This window comes from Prionailurus viverrinus, chromosome A2, assembly GCF_022837055.1.
Source record: "Prionailurus viverrinus isolate Anna chromosome A2, UM_Priviv_1.0, whole genome shotgun sequence".
Taxonomy (NCBI): domain Eukaryota; kingdom Metazoa; phylum Chordata; class Mammalia; order Carnivora; family Felidae; genus Prionailurus; species Prionailurus viverrinus.
In genome coordinates this window covers 144,009,579-144,032,373 of record NC_062562.1, presented here as the reverse complement: position 1 = coordinate 144,032,373, position 22,795 = coordinate 144,009,579, and the positions used below count along the sequence as shown (strand labels likewise).

The 22,795-nt window shown below is 36.3% G+C and overlaps 1 protein-coding gene across 1 annotated transcript in view; it reads left to right on the top strand.

Annotated features, from left to right (window-relative positions):
* The window catches only part of GRM8 (glutamate metabotropic receptor 8), a 763,655-nt gene that overhangs the window by 475,264 nt on the left and 265,596 nt on the right, over positions 1 to 22,795 (top strand). Inside the window, exon 6 of the mRNA XM_047850946.1 lies at positions 9,506 to 9,706. Coding sequence (XP_047706902.1) covers positions 9,506 to 9,706 — 201 coding nt within the window. The remainder of the gene's footprint in view (positions 1 to 9,505; positions 9,707 to 22,795) is intronic.

Here is a 22,795-nt window from a genome sequence, read left to right as displayed (position 1 = left end):
AAACAGTTAAATGCAAAACTTGAATCCATTGAACAAACTACAATGCAAGTATCAAAACAAGTATCAATGCAAGTATCAAGTTCCTACAATACCCGGAAATTCTCACTATGGGTGAAGTGAATATAGCATATTAAATATATATACACAGAATCTTCTTAATTTTTAAAAATAAAGAGGGAAAATAGAGAAATCCTGCTAAGGACATAGATCATTATGCAAATCGTGGTTAACATGGTGGGCTAATAAATATTCTTTATTTTCTTCATGATACTTTTTTCTCACATTTCTACTAATACTGATTAGCTTTTGAAATCAGAAAAAAAAATTTAAGAAGGATTCTAAGCCACATTTTAAGGTCTGCAATGACTATATAACATATTTTGGGGTGGGAGGGGGCATTATAAGTCCTGTCTGCTAAAGGAGATTTATGGAGGGAAAATTGGATTCTTCTATGGGAGAGTTTTAATATGCTTTCAAGAGAGAAACTCTGCTACTAACTATTGAGTTAACTCTGTCAATAATCTTGTACACTCTTGAATCAAAATGTGTTTCTGATATGCAGGATCTAAGATAATTATGTAGAGAAATGCAACTATCTGAATTTAATCAAATGCCTTTTCTTTGTTTGGGGACTTAGGGATATATCTATGAAATAATTTCCTCTTCTGAGCATCTTTTTTAAAAACTGGTTGTTTTGCCTGAAGATACACTCTTAATCTTAGTTGCCTCTTACCTTAGGTTTTTCAGGGTTTTAAAAACCTTAGGGCATTGCATGGAAAATTTAACACCTGAAGGGGACACCTGGCATGTGCCTGAAGCACTTTCCATTTCCTGCCTGGCACACAAAGGAGAGAAGTCATTGTGGGCTGCTGGAGCACTCTTCAGGGGTTGATTTACAAGTGTCTCGGATGTGTCCTCAGGCAGCTAAGAGCCTTCAGTTCTTGGGACTATATTTAAATTACAGAAGAAATAGAGTGCAAGTGACTTTCAGCAGAGGACCCTTATCTTCTCATTTTCTCTGCCGTTTGTAAATAGATAAGGTATTGGCTCAAATTAGTTCATTAGTCCAATACATCTGTTTATACAGGTCCTTGACAAAGCCTGCTGCAGAATGTACAAAGCAGAATCTTAGGTGTAGAATTCTCTTTTGAGCTTGATGTTACTTTCTCGGAGAATCTGGCAGACACGTCCATGGATATACACTCCCACCTTCAGAGCTAAAATATTCTATTAATTTTTATAATATTAATTTATAAGTTTTATTAGCTTTGGTTTTCACCGCAAATATCTAATCTCTTGCTTATGAATTTCAGTTGTATTATGCCGATTTTATCTCATGTGTATGGCTGAAATCTATAAGCAAGATGAATTGTTTATACTTCAGAAAAATAATGTTATATAAATGTATTTCCCCTTTTCACATATTTTAATATAAATATTGCCATATTTTAATATTTATTAGTATTTCTGTAAAAGTGTATATTATTTTATAATATTCTTTAATTCCTGTTCACTACTCTTTAAAGGTACACACACATACACACACACACACACACACAACCTCTCCCTGCTGCTTCACATAGGATACAAATCAATCATGGGTTTAATGGCTAGAAGTTAAGCAGAGAAGGGAAAGTTAAGCCCCAGTTGGAAGAAACAAAATTTCACAAAGAAGGAGGAGGTGTAATAGTAAATGGCCAAGGTTTTGAGTCAGACTTGACTATCATTTACTGCCGTAACTGTGTGATCTTGGGTGAATTATTCAGCTTTTTGAGGCTTAGTTCCTTTATTAAAAAAAGGAGTAATAATAATTTAGGATGAATGAGATGCTATTTGTGAAGGACCCTGTCCATCTTAATTATTTGCATCCTTTTACTATTCTGACCTTATTTCCCATAATTGGTTTCTTTAACCATTGGATCAAAAGAACTGATACTTTTCTCCTTCATGAGGAAATAGATTTGATATATAGCTTAAGTCTAAGAGGAATGAAAATGTAGTGACTCAGTTAACCAGACTGACAATACAGGAAAAGAAATCCAGGCTGACGTTTGGTATTTTGTTAATGTGGAATTTCCAGGTCTCAGTGGGAGCCCAGTTACTTGATATCCCAAACTGTTTTGAATCATTTTTACTGGTATTTTTTCACTCATACCATTATGCAATCTTGCAGTGATCTTAGTGAGTATAAAAAGAAACAAATAAGAGAACATACCCTAGAATCCAGAACCTTAGAACTGAAGGGACCCTGATTGATTATCTCGTTCAGTCATCTAATTTCTACTGAGAAGTAAACAAATGCCAGACAGTTCATAACTTGACCACGGACACAAAGTCAGCGGGTCATTCTCTCAGAACTGGATTGCAGGTCTTTGACTTCTCATACCATTGGTCTCAAGACAGTGCTGCAAATGGTACTTTACTCCAAAGCAACTTAAATTCTTGCAATGTCATAAATAAATGATCAGCCATATTACTGTTACATGATTACTCTAAACATTTGGATCTTTTGCTCTTTAAATAATTCAACAAATTTATATAAAGTCTATATACTCCGTTAGAGGATATAATAAATACTGCAGAGTATTAAAAATCAGTTATTTTAACTGAGGTCTTGATACAGTAGGAGAACTGTCAGAAACAAACCTTGTTAACCTGATTTTCCAAATTCTGTTAATGCTGCCAGTGTTCTACTACCTAGCCTCAAAACCCCTGGGTTGTTGATTGCCTTCAACCCTTACTCCCATATTTAATCAGGTGCCCAAATACTGTCAGTTTGACATCTGAAATATATTTTCTCTCATTATTTTTTCCCCTCCTGTTTCAACTTATATCTGCCCTGCCTCCCAGCTTGTATGTCTGCCTTCAAATTACATTTGCTTCAATTTATTACACACATACTCCCAGAAACATTTTAAATATTGGTCATGGCTCTCTGTTTCCAACTGAACAATATTCAGTATTTAAGCATGGCATTAAAGATCCTCTAGGATTTGATCTGGAATGCTATATTTTTAAAAATTACATATCAGTGCTCCAGCCTAATTTGGTTTGACAGCTTACCTGAAGTTTGGAGGATGAGAAAGAGGCATCCAGGAAGGAGTGAAGAGAGTTACAGAGTGAACATCTAAGTGAGTCCAGCGGTGGGAAAATTATGTTACATTCAAGGACCTACAGTGGAGCTGGGAGAGGCAGGGTGGTACAAGCAGAGGAAGCTGGAAAGATGGGGTGTCCCATCCCAGAGGTCCCTAGGGCAACTTTCCCAGATGAAGGCCCAGGCTTCGTGAAGTTCAGGAATGTGCCCAAGGCCAATTGCCTTGAGCCATTTAGCTGGAACCTGAATCTAGGTCTGCCCCACTGGCCGGTCTTCTTTCTCCGTAGCCAGCTGCCTCTCTCAGTCAGTTTGTCTTTCTGTCTCACCACGGGGCCCATGTTCTCATCTCCTGCAGTCTGGGGTTGCACACACTACATCTGTGAATCCTACTGCTTTGGAGATATTCCCGTATAATTGAATATGCTTGTGTTTCTAGCCCATCCTTCCCCCATTGTATCCTTGAAACCAAGTCAGTTTAAATTCAGTAAAAGGTGTCTTATGTTGGCTGACTTGATAGGGACTCCTTGTGCCGTTCTTTCTGGTTCTCGCTGATTGTCCCTGGTGTGGTTCACTGATTTCAATCACCCACTGTGCAGTTAGTACATACGTGTGAGGTATTAGGAAAGCTTGATGTAGGACATGACAGTCTTTTTTCTGGTGCATCAGGTAGCGAGGCATATGGGATTGTTGTGGAATTCAGAATGACTTGTAAATCTGGTCCTAGGTGCATAAATGTGTTCTTAGCAGCTCACAGATTCTCTTTTTCCTCCCGGCATCCTCTCAACAGTGACTGCAAGAAAACAATTTAATTCTTTAAGATAGTTCCTGCATACTTAAGAAAAAGTCAAGGGAGAAACTAAATAAATACTTTTTAACCTGCAAGTTTAGAATGTGGGATTATTTCTGCTAGGACTATAGTAAAAGATGAACCAATTGGATATTTGGGTTCTCAGGAATAAAACAACTGAGAGGACTTCCTTTTTTTTTTCTTTCTTCATTGAATCGACTGGTTTATTGGCTCATCATTACATTAACATACTTTCAAGAAAATGAAAATAACCCTAATTTCAATCTGTAAAACTAAACCATACCCTGAGAAATGAGAAATTTTTAGAAAACCAAGCTCAACAGCTATCTGTCAGTCAAAGAATTTAAAATTCATGTCAAGCTCATCTTAGGAACTCACATTGTCATAGATACACACTTTGCAAATGCGAGCAGACTTGCCTTTTCAAAACCAAGAAAATACACGGTGATGTTTAAAAGACCTTAATTGAGGTGCATGTGGTACTGCTTAGACCAGTAAGGACTTACTCTGTTGTCCAGGATCATGAGATACAGTCAGATGTTTTAGATTTCATTAATGAAAACATAAAACAATCTTGCTATAAAATTTATGAGGCTGACTTCATCTCTCACCATGCCAAAACTTTGCTATATGCTGTTAATTTTAAGCTACACACTAAAGCACATCACAACTTTACAATGTTTTAAATAGATGGCTGACATAGAGCCTTTGACAATATTTAGCACTTTATAGCAATACATTAGTGCTAACTTTAGAAACTATAGCATAATGAAACTTTACAGCCAATTAAGTTGATGAGTCACTGTCAGCCTCTTAAATTCCTCTTTAAGATGAATAAAAAAAGCAAATACAGGATGCAAGGAGCACACTGTAGCTCTTGTAAAATCTTTAAGTGTCGTCATGAAGTTGAAATGTTAGGGAATAAAAAAATATATTGTCTAAATGGCCCAGAAATAAATAAAATTATTTCTTTTAAAATTTAGAAATGGTGATAATGTTCAGTCTTTTAGTTTGTCACCATGTACTTACATAGATTGATGGAGTCTTACAATGTTCGTTGACTCCCTTGACAATGGTCGCTAGACAGCCTTCCGAACTTTTATTAAAAAAAAGAAGTGCAAAGTTGGACATATTTAATCTCCACCCATACTACTCATTTATAACTAGTTAAGGATAAATAGTTTGACAAGTGAAAACTTAAATACGTCCCTTTCATAATATGCATGGTATTTGAGAATTAATTATAAATCCATTATGTATGAGGTTGAAATTGTTTTAGGAAAAATCAAGCAAGAATATGCTAATAAATTAGGGTATCTCCATTAAAATTTATCAGGAAAGTATTGTATATAACTTTATCCCAATTATTGAATGTTGAGAAATATCTTTATAAATTGGTAGTGAGGTTGCAGTAGCATTAAAATAAAATCATAATATGTTAAATCCAGAACTCTTTGGAATAGAGTAAATTTAAAAATATAAAACATTCGTATACAACTATCTCTTACATGTATTGCATGGATTGTGAAAATTTTCCAAATTCTTTAATGTTCTCACAGCCATTTCTTTCTTTGAATCAATTTGGCTTGGGCATTTTTGCCATTTCTATGCCTGCTGTTCATACTCCACCCAGTGGTAATAGAGATAAAGAAATTCTCTCTTTTCTTTAAAGTACACAAAAGAAAACAAATCAGAAAAACAATATTCACAGAAGTGTGGTGTGTGTGTGTGTGTGTGTGTGTGTGTGTGTGTGTGTGTAGCAGAGGGATTTACAGAGCAGAATTACAAAAAACATAACCTGGAAATTTAATGTTACAGACTTAATGTGTCCCTTCCAAATTTATATATTGAAATTCTGCCCCCTAATATGATGGTATTAGAATGTGGGGCCTTTGGGAGGTAATTAAGATTAGATGAAGTTTTGAAGATAGAGCCCTCATAAATGGGATTAGTACCCTTAAAAGAAGTCACCAGAGGGATGCCTGGTGGCTCAGTTTGTTGAGCCATGCTCTTGATTTCAGCTCAGGGTCGTGATCTCAGGGTCATGAGATTGAGCCCTGTGTCAGGCTGAGCATGGAGCCTGCTTAAGATTCTCTCTCCCCATCGCTCTCTGCCCCTCCCCCACTTATTTGCTCACATGCACATGCACTTTCTCTCTCTCTCTCTCTCTCTCTCTCAAAAAAAAAAAAGTCAACAGAAGTCTGTTCTCTTCCATGTAAGGGTATAATAAGAAAATGGAAAATGGCTGCCTGCAACCCAGAAGACACCCTTCACCGGCTGTTACCCTGAGTCTGAACTTCTAGCCTCAAGAATTATGAGAAGTAAATTCTGTTGTTTATAAGCCACCTGGTCTTTGGTATTGTTATTGCAGCTTGTACTAAGGCAGTTAGATGTCTGTATTTGCAAACTACAGATTAGTCATGTCCCCACATTGGGAGATGCTGATTTGGTAAATCTGGAGTGACCCTAAGGAATCTGCACGTAAGAAGATAATCAAAAAGTGAACAACTGCTCTGGATGCATATCTTCATTTCCAGTTATTAAATCAGTGATGCAAAATAAATGAAACTGGGATAGACCTAAGGACCTACCCTCAAAGTAGTTTTTTTCCATCTTGTATCATTACGTTTCTGTGTCATTTTGCCTCTTTTTTTCAAAAGCAACCATGCTGGTCTACATAGGACTATCTAGGGTTTGGTCCTGTATCCTGAGACCAACCTCAATTCTGGACTAACCAGAGCGGCTGGTCACCAGATAAGATCATTAAAGAAACAACTGCATTTTTTTTTTTTTTGGTTCCTGTGACCATTCTTCAATATTTATTTATGAATTGTCTACTTTGTGGTTAAAACTACAGGAGAGAAATTTTTAGCAGAAGCTGAAAGGGCTGTTTTCATAGGTCACTTAATGACATTCTGGACATAGCAGTGCTGTCCTAGTACCCAGGAGACAAAGTGCCACACAGAGACAGGGAGAAGATAGTGCTCCCACACCTGCACGGATCTTACTTTAGATCATACAGCTAATGCAGGTTGAAGGAATCAATATACCTTTTGGCACCTTGTACGTGCTCTTTGTGAGAACTGATCTTTCCTCACTGCTTCCAAACTTATATAACCCTCAATTGGAGGTTTTAGGGAAATGAAGTAATTCCCTATAATGATAGCCTGGTTTTAGATCTATTGAGATTGACATAGAAACAGACTACATAGAAATATGATAGGCAATTGGAAATGTGGGCTAGCAGTTAGTTGACAGGAAAGTCCTAGAAAACTAATTTATCAGACTGCTAGAGTCTATTATGAATTAAATTGATTACTATGAGTTGATCTAATGTTTTGGACTCTAAAACCAACCTTTTTGAATTCAAATATATATGTCTAGACCATAGAAATAGTAATAGTTAAGGTGTTGAAAATGAATGGATTGGGGCGCCTGGGTGGCGCAGTCGGTTGAGCGTCCGACTTCAGCCAGGTCACGATCTCACGGTCCGGGAGTTCGAGCCCCGCGTCGGGCTCTGGGCTGATGGCTCAGAGCCTGGAGCCTGCTTCCGATTCTGTGTCTCCCTCTCTCTTTGCCCCTCCCCCGTTCATGCTCTGTCTCTCTCTGTCTCAAAAATAAATAAAAACGTTAAAAAAAAATTAAAAAAAAAAAAAAAAAGAAAATGAATGGATTATGAGGTTGGACAGAAAAAGGGGACTCAATCTTGGGGAATGGAAAATTGAGTCATCAAAAAAATCTGAACAGACTTGTCTAAAAAGGAGGAACAGAATTCAGCATTATGACAGACTGCAGAGAATAGGGAACCAACCAGCAGCACCTAAAGGATCAGCATGTAACAAGTGATTAAGACCAGAAGAAAAGATGTTCAGTGATTAGATGGATAGAATGAAGGAATTGACTGTCACATTTATCTACAAGAAAATCAGTGGTTTTATCAGACTATAAAAACCCAAATAGAGGGGCGCTTGGGTGGCTCAGTTGGTTAAGCATCTAGCTCTTGATTTCAGCTCAGGTCATGATCTCATGGTTCATGGTTCGTAAGTTCGAACCCTACGTGGAGCCCCAAATCAGGCTCTATGCTGACAGCATGGAACCTGGTTGGGATTCTCTCTCTCTCTCTCTCTCTCTCTCTCTCTCTCTCTCTCCCCCTCCCTCCCTCCCTCCCTCCCTCTCCTGCTCATGCTCTTTCTCTCTCGCTCTATTTCAAAATAAATAAATAACTCTAAAAAGATAAAGAAAAACCCAAATATAAAACAGCCATTTTAATTCAGCTGACTAATTAGTCTTAAGAAAAATATTTGTTGAACTTAAAGACTACTTATTTTTTAAAGGTTACCAAGTGACCTCCATGGGAAAGTTTCAAGTGTTTGCTTTAGGTCTCTCCAAGCGTTAGTGGATGTATAAAGTTTGGTAGGGTGTGGAAGTGCTGGGAGATCCTTTTTGGTTCTGACCTCAATATCATTTCTGTAATTTTTTCTTGTGCACATTCTTGCCATTCACCATACTTTTCAGGGGAATGAATGAATATTGGGCTCCAAGTCTGAGACCTGGGAAGGCTTCCATACCTGCCCTCTGTGCCCAAAGTGAACTTCTCCTCCTCCATGAGTCTCAGTTTCCTCATCTTCAAAATGAGAATGTTGGATTATAACTAATTATACATTATCTGATTTTAATATCAAATTTACATTCCATTTTAAATTGTAAGCTTTTATTAAATATTAAATGATAAACGCCATGCTAAAGGCAATCCCCAAAGCCAATTCTCAGCCTTAAATATGCCCAAACACAGGTACAATTATTTTGAATGACAATTAATTTGAGAGCTCTACATCGTTTTAACAGAAAATTAAAATAGGAAATTGATGAGGATTTAATGTACAGCATGGTCACTATGGTTAGCAATACTGTATTGTATACTTGAAAGTTCCTATGAAGGAAAGAAAAGGAAAGGAAAAAACAAGGGAATAAAAGGTTAGTCTATTAGGTAGTAGATATGTTAAATAACCTTATTCTAGTAATCATTTCTTCTTGAACTGAGTTCAAGAAAAAAAGTTAAGTCGAATGATTCTGCTAAAGATAGCTGGGTTACTTAAGGAAATACTGTCATTTAATATATACAAAAAGGGCGCCCAAGTAAATGAAGCACATTCAATACAAGAATAGATATGGGAGGAGGGAAAAAAGACCTTACTTTGAGACACTAATTAAATGATGATCCTAGAATTGAAGTAGATGAAAAGGACAAAGTCTGCACATTTTACTTAAAAGATCAAGTCACAACCAGAATGTTATGTAATTATTAGAATGTACAATGTAATAGGACTCAATAAGGTGGAAATAAAGATAATGAAACTATATGTTTTTATTTAGTTAATATCTTTTTGTTGCTAATGGAATAGTTTTTGTTCTTTACAAATAAAAAATTCAATACCCAGTTTAAAAGCCTGACTCAGTAAGTATAGGATTAAAATAATTGGGAGTAAAATCAAATAGTTGTGTCTCATTAAGTGTGCCTCATATGTGGAAATCTTAGCCCTAATGCCATATTTTAGTGGATCTAACACCAATTGATGGTTTTGGTTTTTTTTTAATTTTTGCAGGGCTGGAGAGAATTGCGAGGGATTCATCTTATGAACAGGAAGGAAAGGTCCAATTTGTAATTGATGCAGTATATTCCATGGCTTATGCCCTGCACAACATGCACAAAGATCTCTGCCCTGGATACATTGGTCTCTGCCCACGAATGAGTACGGTGGACGGGAAAGAGCTACTTGGTTACATTCGGGCTGTCAATTTCAATGGTAAGTTACAACTTTTTTTTTTTTTGTCATTAAATACTTTAGAAGTGACAGAATCTGTCCCCTCCCCCCACTAACTATAGAAGACACACAAACAGAGTGGAAAGCACAGGATTAGAAGCAGTTCCCCTTTTAATCAGAAGTGTGAGTTTTTCCACCTGCTTTTAAATCTCAAACATATTTTCTGTGCTCCTGAAAGAAACATTAATCTGCTCCTGAAAGAAGCAGAAGTTAAAAATAAGCCTCTATCAATCAAAATATTCTACTTAAATATCACTATTTCAGAAATAACTTAGGAGACTCATTTGGAACCATTGACAACAGATTAGATTTCTTTTAAAATGTTTTGTTTGTGTCATTATTAGAGAAGGAATTGTAGATATTTTGTTTTGAAACTGATTTTAAGCTTTTTAAACAGTAAGTTGACCTGAGGAAAGTAGATGATTTGGAGTGGCTATACGTTTACATTCTAAAAGTGCCATGTTAAGTTTCTGCATTTTCTCTTTCCTTGTATCACTTTCAATGATTTGGTCAATTTAAAGCAATGAGCTGCATTGTGTAAGATAGAACCACATACAACGCAGGGTATATGGGATTTGCCTCCTGCTGAAGCAGAAATGCTGCTTTCTGTAAGTGTCACAGAAACTGATACAGAATATGCTGGACCCATAGTATTCGGCTAAGAATAGCCAAATGCCTGTCTGAAGTGATGGAATTATTGAATGCTGCTGCTCTTTCATGAAAGTTGTAATGGTTGCTGCCCATGATTTTGACCATTATTTTCAAATGAAATGTTAGAATGCTCTGAGCTGTCTAATTCTTTCTGTTTGGCTGTAATCCACACAATGGACATGCCTCCGAGCCATGCATGGCGCTGCACTGTCCATCATAATACACTCCAGTGACCTCAGCTGCCAGCCTTTCTCAAAAAAGCACAAGGTCATCTTCAATTTAGAATTCAAGTGGAAACTTCTTCTTTTGCTTTGTGCAGGCAACATGAGGCAAAATTTGGTTTACATTCAACACAGAGTATCCTCGTTTTCAGCAGAATTTTTGTGAGACATTACATAACCATCCTTTTGTTATGAATATAAATATTAAGGGAATTTGAAAATAATTTTCTTGCAATTATAAAACTGAGCAAAGGAGGGGTATTATAATGCAAGGTTATTTATCCTTATATGAGGTTGGGAACACTCCATTTATCCATGTAGTTAGGACGTGTGAAGAGGAACGCAAATGAATGTTTTCCTCAATAACTGAAGCTCACCTCCAGACGATGGGAAAATCTTTAAAGAAATACCAGATTAAAGTATTTCAAAGGTAAATTACCAGTTTCTCTCTTATCTTAATCATAGATAAAAGCCAAACCCTTCCTTGATGACTTCTATTATTATACCATACTGTAATATAATGATGCTATTAAAGACTATTAAAAACATCTTAAAGCCTAATGATTATTAAGACAATTTGCCTCTAGACTTCAGTGATTTCTGAGTTCTTCTGTCCACTTTTTAGTCTTTTTCCCCCTTTCACCTTACCAAAGTGCTGTTTTTGTGATTGTTTTGGGGGCTGGTCTCTTCCATAATTTGCTTCTTTCAACCCACTACGGACAGAGAAGTACATATAAAATTTCATTAATTTAGTCGAGATGTATTCATTGAGCATGTAGACTGTGTTAAGCATTCTGATAGGTGCTAAAGATACACTACTAGTAGTCAAAGCAGATATGAGATTTAGAATTTCTTGGGGGAATTTAGATGTGAATCAGAAAAGCACACAAAGGGATAGTAATATAATCTGTAATGAGGGCTAAAAGTAGAGGTGTGCTGAACTGAGGGTTTGTAATAGGGAAACATCCCTCCCTACTCTAGGGAGTTGGGGACAGGTGAATCTGAAGGAAATGAGTGTCAGAAGAGTAAGATAGAGCATGAGAGGTCTTATAGGCCATTCTTTTTTTTTTTAATTTTTTTTAACGTTTATTTATTTTTGAGACAGAGAGAGACAGAGCATGAACGGGGGAGGGTCAGAGAGAGGGAGACACAGAACCTGAAACAGGCTCTGGGCTCCGAGCTGTCAGCACAGAGCCCGACGCGGGGCTCGAACTCACAGACCGCGAGATCATGACCTGAGCCGAAGTCGGCCGCTCAACCGACTGAGCCACCCAGGCGCCCCTTATAGGCCATTCGTGAGATTTGTTCTTCATCTTGAAGCAACAGGAGCCGACTGAAGCATAATAGAATTGTGTCCGATACAAGAGTAAGTGAGGATGTGAGGATCACATGTGGATCCAGATGTGAGGATCACATAAAATACATGAATTTTAGTGTATGAACTTAAAATAGAATCTCTTTGAGCTCCCTGGAGATTTATTTTGCTAATGGCTTGAAACTTGTCGGTATTCCAATAACTGATGATACAAGGTAAGAGACTTGAGCATAAACAGATTATCATGGATTATATAATCCTTCTGAGCTTTAGTACTTTTCAGGGAGTTCATCAAAAAAAATTTTTTTTAACATTTATTTATTTTTTTTTGAAAGACAGAGACAGACTGTGAGTGGGGCAGGGGCAGAGAGAGAGGGAGGCACAGAATCTGAAAACAGGCTCCAGGCTCTAGCTGTCAGCACAGAGCCTGATTCAGGGCTCAAACTCACAGCCTGTGAGATCATGACCTGAGCCGAAGTCAGACGCTCAACCAACTGAGCCACCCAGGTGCCCCAGGAGTTCATCAATTTTTAAATTTCATTATTGGCTTATCTGTTAGTGTTCACTAATTATTAATTCCCATCCTGTTTATGATAAAAAAGATATACAAGGTGGTTCAAATAGAAGTATACTATCTATCTATCTATCTATCTATCTATCTATCCCCTTTAAGGAGGAAGAAAGAAGTATGGTAATCAGAAGATAGGACTACATCAGGTTCTGAGTTTCCAAAGCAGCCAAAATGTAAAGAGACATTCAGTGGGATATGTAACTTTCATTATGTGATGGAAACAAGCCTACCTATTTTTTTAAGAGAGAATTAATTCTCTTGGAAACTATTTCTAAATGAAATGTATCATATGGGATTTTAACAGCCTCATAAACAATGTTATTTAACAAAATTTTACTGCAAAAGCAGAAGCTTTCTCTTTGGCTGTTTTGTACGTATACCCACAATCAAAGCCAAGAATGTAATGCTTCTAACACTGAAGGGTATTTTATTAAAAGAGTTTTCAGGAGGAGGGAGATAATCTTTGATCTAGATTTGCAATTCTTTCAAGCTCAGATGATATGGGGATTACCATATTCTATTAAGAATAAGTGAAGAGCTTTTCCCTTATAATCTGCTTTTCAAACTCTGTCTTCAAAAGAATGCTACTCAGAAGTCTAACATTTCAGCCAGTCAAAATAAGAACCACGGGGTTGAAGGAGAAGCCATAATCTTGGACTCTCCACTTCCCCTAGTGCTACCTGCCTGTCCTAGAGGTACTTTGAAATGTACCAATAGCTACATGGAGTGCACATCAAATCCACAGACTGAAATATCCTTTTTCTTCACAGGGCTTTCATAGAAACTGAAAGTAGACACCTAGAATGTGTGCTGGGAACTTAGCTAACAACTATTACCTAACGCTGACTGAGTGGTTTGTGTTAGTGATGGTCAGTGTTCTCACCTAGTGAGATAGCCAACTCACTTCCCAAAGCCTGGAAGTAGGAGGGGAACCTTGGCCAAACCCCAGGTTCCTTGAGATCAGTTTTGAATATTCTGAAGAGTTGAGAATGTACTTGACTAGACCCAGAACTGCTTACTATACATGACAACAAAAAATTACTACATAATAAAAGTTTTCTTAGCATAGCTATTACCAGTTGTCAAAGAATGAGCTTTGTAAGGCAACTGTCAATTTTGTCTAGTGTAGCCTTCCAGGTTTTCTGTCAGGATCACTGAGCTACAAAATGTACTCTCAAGTTATTTAAAAAACTGACCCATTGGATGGAATTATTTAGTAATGCCCCTTTCAATATTGGATAATGTCTACCCTAAAGTGTAATTGCTGAGTAGAAAATAAAATTGTTGTTAAACTGGTTCTTTCTGGCATTAATGAGATATTAAGGCAAGTTGCTTTTCCTGGTTCCTTTTAATTGAGACTGTAAAACACTGTCATTGGTATGAAGGGAGACTCTTCTTCCAGTTGTAATAGCAGGAGGTGAAGGACCCAGAACAGCTGGATGCTGCACAGACCATTGGTATAAAATTAAAGGGAACTGTTTAAAACTCAGTCTTGCTGAGATTGTAACCTTGTGTGTGGTATGCCTAATTAAGCAATGGTTTAAAGATACTTGGTTTAAAAGGTCATGCTTCTTCCAGTCTATTGTTAACTGAGAACATAACAATCATCTTGGAATTTCGAATGATGAATGATTAGTATTTCAGGCCAGAATGATTCTAAACACAACTAGTTAAGGGTGAAAACCCTTAGTAAAACTATTAAACTACAAAGTACTATTTCCATCAAAGACTTAAACAACAATGGTGGTTTAATTGAATTTAATCACTCAAACTGATATTTTCTCATCAATAGAAAACCTGAACTATATTCTGCATGTGTATTTTAAGTACATTCTGAGTCATAGCATATCTGTAATTACTCATGTGGTCGTTACAACTTTTCTCAACCTATCCTCTGTACTCAGGGAGCCAGAGGGAAACAAAGATCTGCCTTTTGGATTACTTTTATTGCTACCATTTGAACAAAACACTGTTTCTATAAATTTTTAAATCCAAAGATTTATCAAAAGAAAAACACAAAATAAAGAGAGGAGTTCAGATTTTTCAGGAACTTAAGCAACGATGTCAATTCCTTCCGTCTGGTCTATAGGCAATAAAATATTGATACTTACATCTTGTATAGAATCAGGGATTTTTCTGTTGCCATGAGAACCTTATTTATCATAAAGAAAAAGTGTTCGATAGAATTCCAGTGGTATCTCCTAACTCCTTTTCTCTGTATTTGAGCTCACATCAGGGGCAGGGCAGGCACAGCGGCTTACTAATCAGGAATCTTTGATTGTAGGTAACAGAAGCCCCTTAAACTTGCGTAAGCTAAAAGAAAGAATTTATGGGGCACCTGGGTGGCTCAGCCGGTTAAGCGTCTGACTTCAGCTCAGGTCATGATCTCACAGTCTGTGAGTTCTAGCTCTGCATCAGGCTCTGTGCTGTCAGTTCAGAGCCTGGAGCCTGCTTCAGATTCTGTGTCTCCCTCTCTCTCTGCCCCTCCCCCACTCACGCTCTGTCTCTATCAAAAAAAATGAATAAACATTAAAAAAAATTAAAAGAAAGAGTTTATGAAGGTATGTCAAGAAACCCCATGGCTGAATACAACAGGGCCTAAGGAAAGGACTGGTTATAAGAACTAAAAACTGGCCAGAAATCCTAACATCTCTCTGTCTGCTTTGTTTCATTCTGTTTATGTTGGTCTTCCCCATTTTTAGGTCCATAGGGTAGGTAGCTGAAGGCCATCTACATTTCTAGAATTTAGCAGCTATTTCTTCAGGGCACCTGCTAAAATTAACATGTACATATTTCTAAGTCCCAATTCTAACTTCTTGGAACCTTGAATCTCATTAGCCATACTTAGGTTGGATGTCAGATTGGTTCCAAATTATCAAGGAGCAAGTAGGACAGACTTGGTTGTCCTGGGGCACTCTCCGTGGTTGAAATACTTATTTCTAAATCCCAGTTATAACTTCTTGGAACCTTGAATCTCATTAGCCAAACTTAGGTTGGATGTCAGATTGGTTCCCAATTATCAGTGGCAAGGAGCAAGTAGTGCAGACGTGGTTGTCATGGGACACTCCCCGTGGTTGAAAGGGACATTTGGGAACTTTCTATAAGTGACTTATGGGGAAAAGTTGAGCAAAGTGAGCAGAGAGTTGAAAACCTGATAGCGGTGATGCCACTACGATCTCAGAATCTCATTGCTTCTTTAAGGGTGTGTTTTTTTGTTAGGCTAGAGGAGACACAATTAAGAATCACATAGAATCTGTGAGAATCTGAGAGAGGAATCGACTCTGGAATTTTGTAATGCTAGTCTTTGTACTGTGGTTGGATTTCCTGACATGAAGAAGAATGGTCAGCTTCTCTGAACTCACCACTGAGATGGTGGTCTAACCATTTCAGTGCTCAATATTCTAAGGAAAATACGTGAACACTTGCCTGATTACAGAGACTAGGATAGAGGTGGAATTTACCAGCGTCTTATTTCTTTTTTAGAAACCTTATTGATTTCAGGTACTTAATGCAAATATCTACTACAATGTTGAGTGTCGCTGAACACTGTAGTCTGATTCTGAAGCAAATTTGTTTGCATAAAATACCTTTAAACTATCTAAAAGAAATAAGTATGACTTAATATTAGGAAGTGTACTATAAACACACTAATAGGTTAAATAAGACAATGATGAATATCTCCTAAGATTCTGTAAAGCTATTTAATTAAGATACATCCCTCATTTCTGTAAGAAACACAAAAACATTAACTAGTAATGGAATAAATGTTTAACATGATAAAGTTAGACTCTTAGACTTCAACCAATTATATACTTATAGTTGTTATTACTATTAAAGAAATGGATTATTCCTATTACCACTATAATTAATATTCTATAAATTTTTACCAAAGTGATAAAACATGAAACAAAAATAACAGAGATGACTACTAAAAATGAAAAAGTAGTAGTATGATTATTTTCAAATGATTCGATCTCAAGGCAAGACACTGAAAAATGTATTAGAGGTACTTACTTCAGGAAGATGATCAAATAAAAAATTAATATTAAAAACCTGAAGAGCATTCCTTTATACTAGTAAGAAATCATTGACTAATATGTGGGAAATGAAACTCTGCTTCCTTTGCAAAAATATTTAAAATACTTTGCAATAAATTGAACCAAAAAATATGAAAGACCTATATGAAGACAACTTTATTGAAAGACATTCCTTGTTTGTAGACAGAAAAACTAATTATAAGAATAATGTTAAACTTTTCTGAGTAATCTGTATTCAGGCTTAGTATAATTTCAACCAAAATGACAAAGGAGTATTTTCTGGAATTTGAAATAATATTTAAAATTTTAATTGTGAGAATAAATTAATAAAAATAACTGAAATGATTTTGAAGAGAAATTTATTTCTACCAAACATTTCATATTTAACCGTAATGATAAGCTATAATAATCAATCCAGTATGGACCGAGTGCTGAATAGGCTTATGGTATATGGAACCAGACAGAAATAACCAGAAATATATAATGATAATAAATAAATCAGTTTACACATATATATGTACATATTTACATATGAATTTATGATGTGATAAAGATGAAAAAGGGAAAGGACATTTTATTCATTGAGTATCAATTTACAGTAAGATCAAGTGAGATGATTCCTCCACATAAGAGTATTATCCACTTGGAACTTATTTTATTTTTTATTTTTTAAAATGTTTATAATTTACTTTTGAGAGAGAGAGCTCACACATGTGCATGTTTGTGCGCAAGAAGGTGAGGAACAGAGGGAGAGGGAGGGAGAGAATCTTAAGTAGGCTCCACGTCCAGTACAGAGCCTGACCTGGGGCTCAGTCTCATGGTTGTGAGATCATGACCTGAGCCGAAATCAAGAGTTGGATGCTTAACTGACTGAGCCACCCAGGAACCCCAGGATTTATTTTAGACTTCAGTGAAAAAGAAGCAAAAGAAAAAAAAAATAGAAGACAGTCCATTAGATTTGAATGGGGAAGCTTTTTGAGTTGGACAGTGAAGGAAATTATAACAGGAAAATAGACATGTTTGATTTAGTAACATTTTAACACTGTCAGATGTTAAAAATGATTATAAACACAGTTTTAAAACAGAATATAAAGTAAGGCATATATTTGGGTTATTGTGTCAAAGGATAATATCACAGATATAAAAAGAGCCACCAATGATGACATCTTGAAGAAGTCAGTTGGCAAAACTCGTAAACATTAGTAAACATTTGAAGAAATGTTAACTTTCACTAGCAATCAAATAAATAACATTTAATCAACAATAAAATATTGTTTTCTACCTATCAAGTTTACAAAGACTTGAAAATTATAATAGTAATTATCAAAAGGTAATTATATTGGTTCTTCCAAATATGCTTGGTGAGGGTGGTATTAGTGTAATTGTTTTTCAGAGAGTATTTGCTCAGCACATATCATTACTTCTAGAAATACATTCTAAGGAAAATATTTGAAATAATTGTATTTACAAGAATTTATTAAAAAACAAGAAAGCCAAATCACACTTTTGTTCTGTTTCTAATTGAATCCACCAACAATATGTCACATAGAGTCATATTCCTGTCATATTCCCAGGCTTTTATCTGAGCTCTGCCATTCACTTTTCTTCTGTGTTGTGAACTTATCTTGACCTCTTAGCTTCACCTTTTAAATAGAAGGATTATCCTAAAATATTCTAATCTTTGAAATCTCTTCCAGCTCTAAATTCTCTACATACTCTTTTAAAGGTAAAGGTATATTTTTAAAACACAGATGCCTATCAGTGTTCTTATTGTTGTCTTTTTTTGTTATCACGTATACTCATTTTCATCTTTATGAATCATTTATTTATTCACCTATATTTTATTGGTAATCTTATAAGGTTTCTAATAAAAGAGTTCTGTGTTAGACATCAAGAATACAAACAAAGACTAAGAGGTGCCTCGGTGGCTCGGTCAATTAAGTGTCCGACTTCAACTCAGGTCATGATCTCACAGTTTGTGGGTTCAAGCCCCACATTGGGCTCTGTGCTGACAGCTCAGAGCCTAGAGCCTGCTTCAGATTCTGTGTGTGTCTCTCTCTGCCCTTCCCCTGCTCTTCACTAGTCTCTGTCAAAGATAAATAGGTAAGTTAACAACAACAACAAAAAAGAATACAAAGACTAATGAAACATGGTTCTATATGTTCTCAGATGTCATAATGTAACAGAGGAGGGAAACAAACATGTTACCAACAAAAATTCAATTTGATAAGTGATATGATAGAGGCATGAGCATATAAGAACCCAATGTAAAGCTGAGATTAGGAAAATATATAAGGAGAGCCTCAAAGAATACAACACATCTGGTTTAAATTTAAACACAGATGGAAAGTGACATTTCTTAGGTGGACAAGATGGGGAGAAGGCATTCATGGCAGTCCATCAACTGATAAATGGGTAAAGATGTTAGATATATATATAAAATATTACTCATCCATAAAGAAGAATGAAATCTTGCCATTTGTAATGATATAGATAGAGCTAGAGAGCATTATGCTAAGCAAAAATAAGTCAGTTATAGAAAGACAAATACCATATGATTTCACTCATATGTGGAAACAAAACAGACAAAATAGAAGGTAGGAAAAACATGCATTCTAAAAAAGCTGAGCATCTACAGTGTAAGAATTCAAGAGTGTGGCATGAGAGCAGCCTGGAAATGACCAGATGAGCTTGCTCTTGTTTAGAAATCTCTGTCATTCTAGTGTTTGAAGGTGACACAGCAGGCAATAGGAACCTGAAGCTTTTTGAAGAGGACAGTGAAGTGCTAAAATTTCTGTTTTAGAAAAATAACCTTGGCAACAATTTGCAGACTTGAGGAAGTGAGATTGAAGACAGGGGTGGTTAGGTTAGGAGACAGTTCGAGTAGTCCCTATGAGAGAACAGTACCTGAAATGGGAAAATGAAGACACAAATGAAATGGAAAGAGGGGGAAGAGGGAGGAAAGGAACATAGAATTATTTGAAGGCTGTCTCTGTTCTAGGCACTGTACTTTGACTAAAAACCAAGAGATTTTTAGAGATATATTAACCTCCCCAAATGATCTTTCTTTGTAACTGTAATAATTGCATTACTGTAGTTAATGTAGTATTTTAGTATATATGTTATTGATAATACTGGCTTTTTATCTATTTCTGTAAGTAAAAAATGAGATATATAACATGTCACTATGTGGAAAAACTGACATGAAATGCCATCTCTAGAAGCTTTACCACACAATGTCCTTGTGATTAAATATTATTTATTTAGTAAATAGAGATAAAACAAAGTCAAACATGATGAAAGTCAAGTGTGTTTATCTTAAATATAAATATCCTTTTTGATGATTACCTCATTTTAAATAAAATTAAGAAAATAACTACTGTAAAAGCATGGATTGCGAGTAACTTGTCTACAAGTATTCCACAAGATGAGCAAACCTTTCTAATAAATTTTAAGTTGATAAACGAGAGATGTCTTGCAATATGAGTAGTACCCCAGAATGAATTATGCTTGCAAACCAAGGTTTTACTGTATTAATAATTTTGAAGTACTTTATATAATTTATTTTTGAAGGTGAAAGTTTGCAGGTAGTAAAGTATTCCTGGAAACACTGTATATATTTTTTTCAATATATGAAATTTATTGTCAAATTGGTTTCCACACAACACCCAGTGCTCATCCCCAAAGGTACCTTCCTCAATACCTATCACCCACCCTCCCCTCCCTCCCACCCCCCATCAACCCTCAGTTTGTTCTCAGTTTTTAAGAGTCTCTTATGTTTTGGCTCTCTCCTACTCTAACCTCTTTTTTTTTTCCTTCCCCTCCCCCATGGGTTTCTGTTAAGTTTCTCAGGATCCACATAAGAGTGAAAACATATGGTATCTGTCTTTCTCTGTATGGCTTATTTCACTTAGCATCACACTCTCCAGTTCCATCCACGTTGCTACAAAGGGCCATATTTCGTTCTTTCTCATTGCCATGTAGTACTCCATTGTGTATATAAACCACAATTTCTTTTTTTTTTTTTTTTTTTTTTTTTTTTTTTTTTAACGTTTATTTATTTTTGGGACAGAGAGAGACAACAGAGCATGAATGGGGGAGGGGCAGAGAGAGAGGGAGACACAGAATTGGAAACAGGCTCCAGGCTCTGAGCCATCAGCCCAGAGCCTGACGTGGGGCTCGAACTCACTGACCGCAAGATCGTGACCTGGCTGAAGCCTGAGGCTTAACCGACTGCGCCACCCAGGCGCCCCTAAACCACAATTTCTTTATCCATTCATCAGTTGATGGACATTTAGGCTCTTTCCATAATTTGGCTATTGTTGAGAGTGCTGCTATAAACATTGGGGTACAAGTGCCCCTATGCATCGGTACTCCTGTATCCCTTGGGTAAATTCCTAGCAGTGCTACTGCTGGGTCATAGGGTAGGTCTATTTTTAATTTTTTGAGGAACCTCCACACTGTTTTCCAGAGTGGCTGCACCAATTTGCATTCCCACCAACAGTGCAAGAGGGTTCCCGTTTCTCCACATCCTCTCCAGCATCTATAGTCTCCTGATTTGTTCATTTTGGCCACTCTGACTGGCGTGAGGTGATATAATACTGTATATTTTTTAAAGAATTGAACATGTAAAAATAAACAGACTTATTTGAAATTAGGTAATTTTTCAATTTCTGATTAAGGAAATTTTAGACTGGTTATAAAATATTATTAATCCTACAAGTTAAGTCATCATGAAACTTAACAGTGTAAATGTACCTGCCTGTGTTTTCTAACTGAATAAGGTTTGATAAGCCTTTTATAGCCATAAAGAACAAGGTTTATTAATCTCACATTTCTTCCCTCAATGTATAAAGCGTTAAATGGGGGCCAAGATGGAGCCAGCATCTAATAAAAGCTTGAGACAAATCAATAGCATTGCCTTTGTTTTTCCTATGGTCCTCCATAGCTTCACCCACTGCACCGGGCTTCTTTTACTCATTCTTTGTTCTTATAGTTCCTGAACTTCTTCATCATGTGCAAAAAAATTACAAATAAATGATAAGTAAATCCGAGAAAGAGATGAGATGCTGTGGGCTTAGCAATTGAGGATTAAGGTCTGGTCTTGGGTCTAAACAGGGATCTACAATAATTCTTGAATGAAGAATAAAAAAGTAGATGAAGGAGCAGGAAGGATTTGGAGCAGCAGAAAGTTTATACTTGACAGTTTGTATTTTACATAGTGATTAGAAGCACAAGCTTTGTACACAATTTGAATCCAGTGTCACACCTCTCATTACTTTGTGATCTTGGTCAAGGAGCAAAATCTCTTTAAATCTTTGTTACCTCATCAATAAATGGGGGTGATAATATTTTTCAGGGTTCCTGTGAAATCTAAAGGTAGGGTAATAGTACATAGAAAGTGCCTAATAAAGAGACAGATATAATGTATTATATATGAAGGATATGTTATCAATAGAGATATAATGATTAGTACTTAGGTCATCTTATGAGGATGATGAGGTGGGTGGCTTGGGACTGAGCACTTGGGAATCTTCAGAAAGAGACAGAATTAAAAAGCACTACATACAAGGATCATTATGGGAATGAACAAGACAGATGGAAATGATGCTTCTCACCATGGCATCAATCAACAAGGTTTCCCCAGCAGTGTCAGCTTCTTTGATATAGGAACAGAAATGTGATTGTGCTCACAACATTCTCAAAGTAGATGGGAAAGTGCTTTACTACTGATATGGGCATCTGATGAGTATAGAGTGGATCAAATGGGGCTCATTCTCTCATTATTTCTTCTGTTTCCTTTAAAATTATGTATTTTTTTAATGAAGGAAAGAACTTAATGGGATAGCTCCCATGTTATTAAGGGTAATTATTTTCTAGTGGTATTTTGCTTCAGAAAGAATCTACCCGAAAATTATAATGGAGACTTGATTATTTTTCTCTTTAAGGTTATTAACTCTTATGATTACATTAAAGTTTAATCAAGAAGTTAGTTTGAAAGTGAAGGATATGAATGAGAAAATTCTTTTTAATTCGGGTGCCTAATTGTTAACACTTTTGGGATTTGGGTTTTCTGTCTTTGGAATGTATTTGAAAACCACAACTATAAAATATCTTGTCTTTTGGACCATATAAACACCTTTGACTGTAGCTAAGGGAACAATTGCCAAATTTTATTTAAAAAATATTTATGGGGGCGCCTGGGTGGCGCAGTCGGTTAAGCGTCCGACTTCAGCCAGGTCACGATCTCGCGGTCCGTGAGTTCGAGCCCCGCGT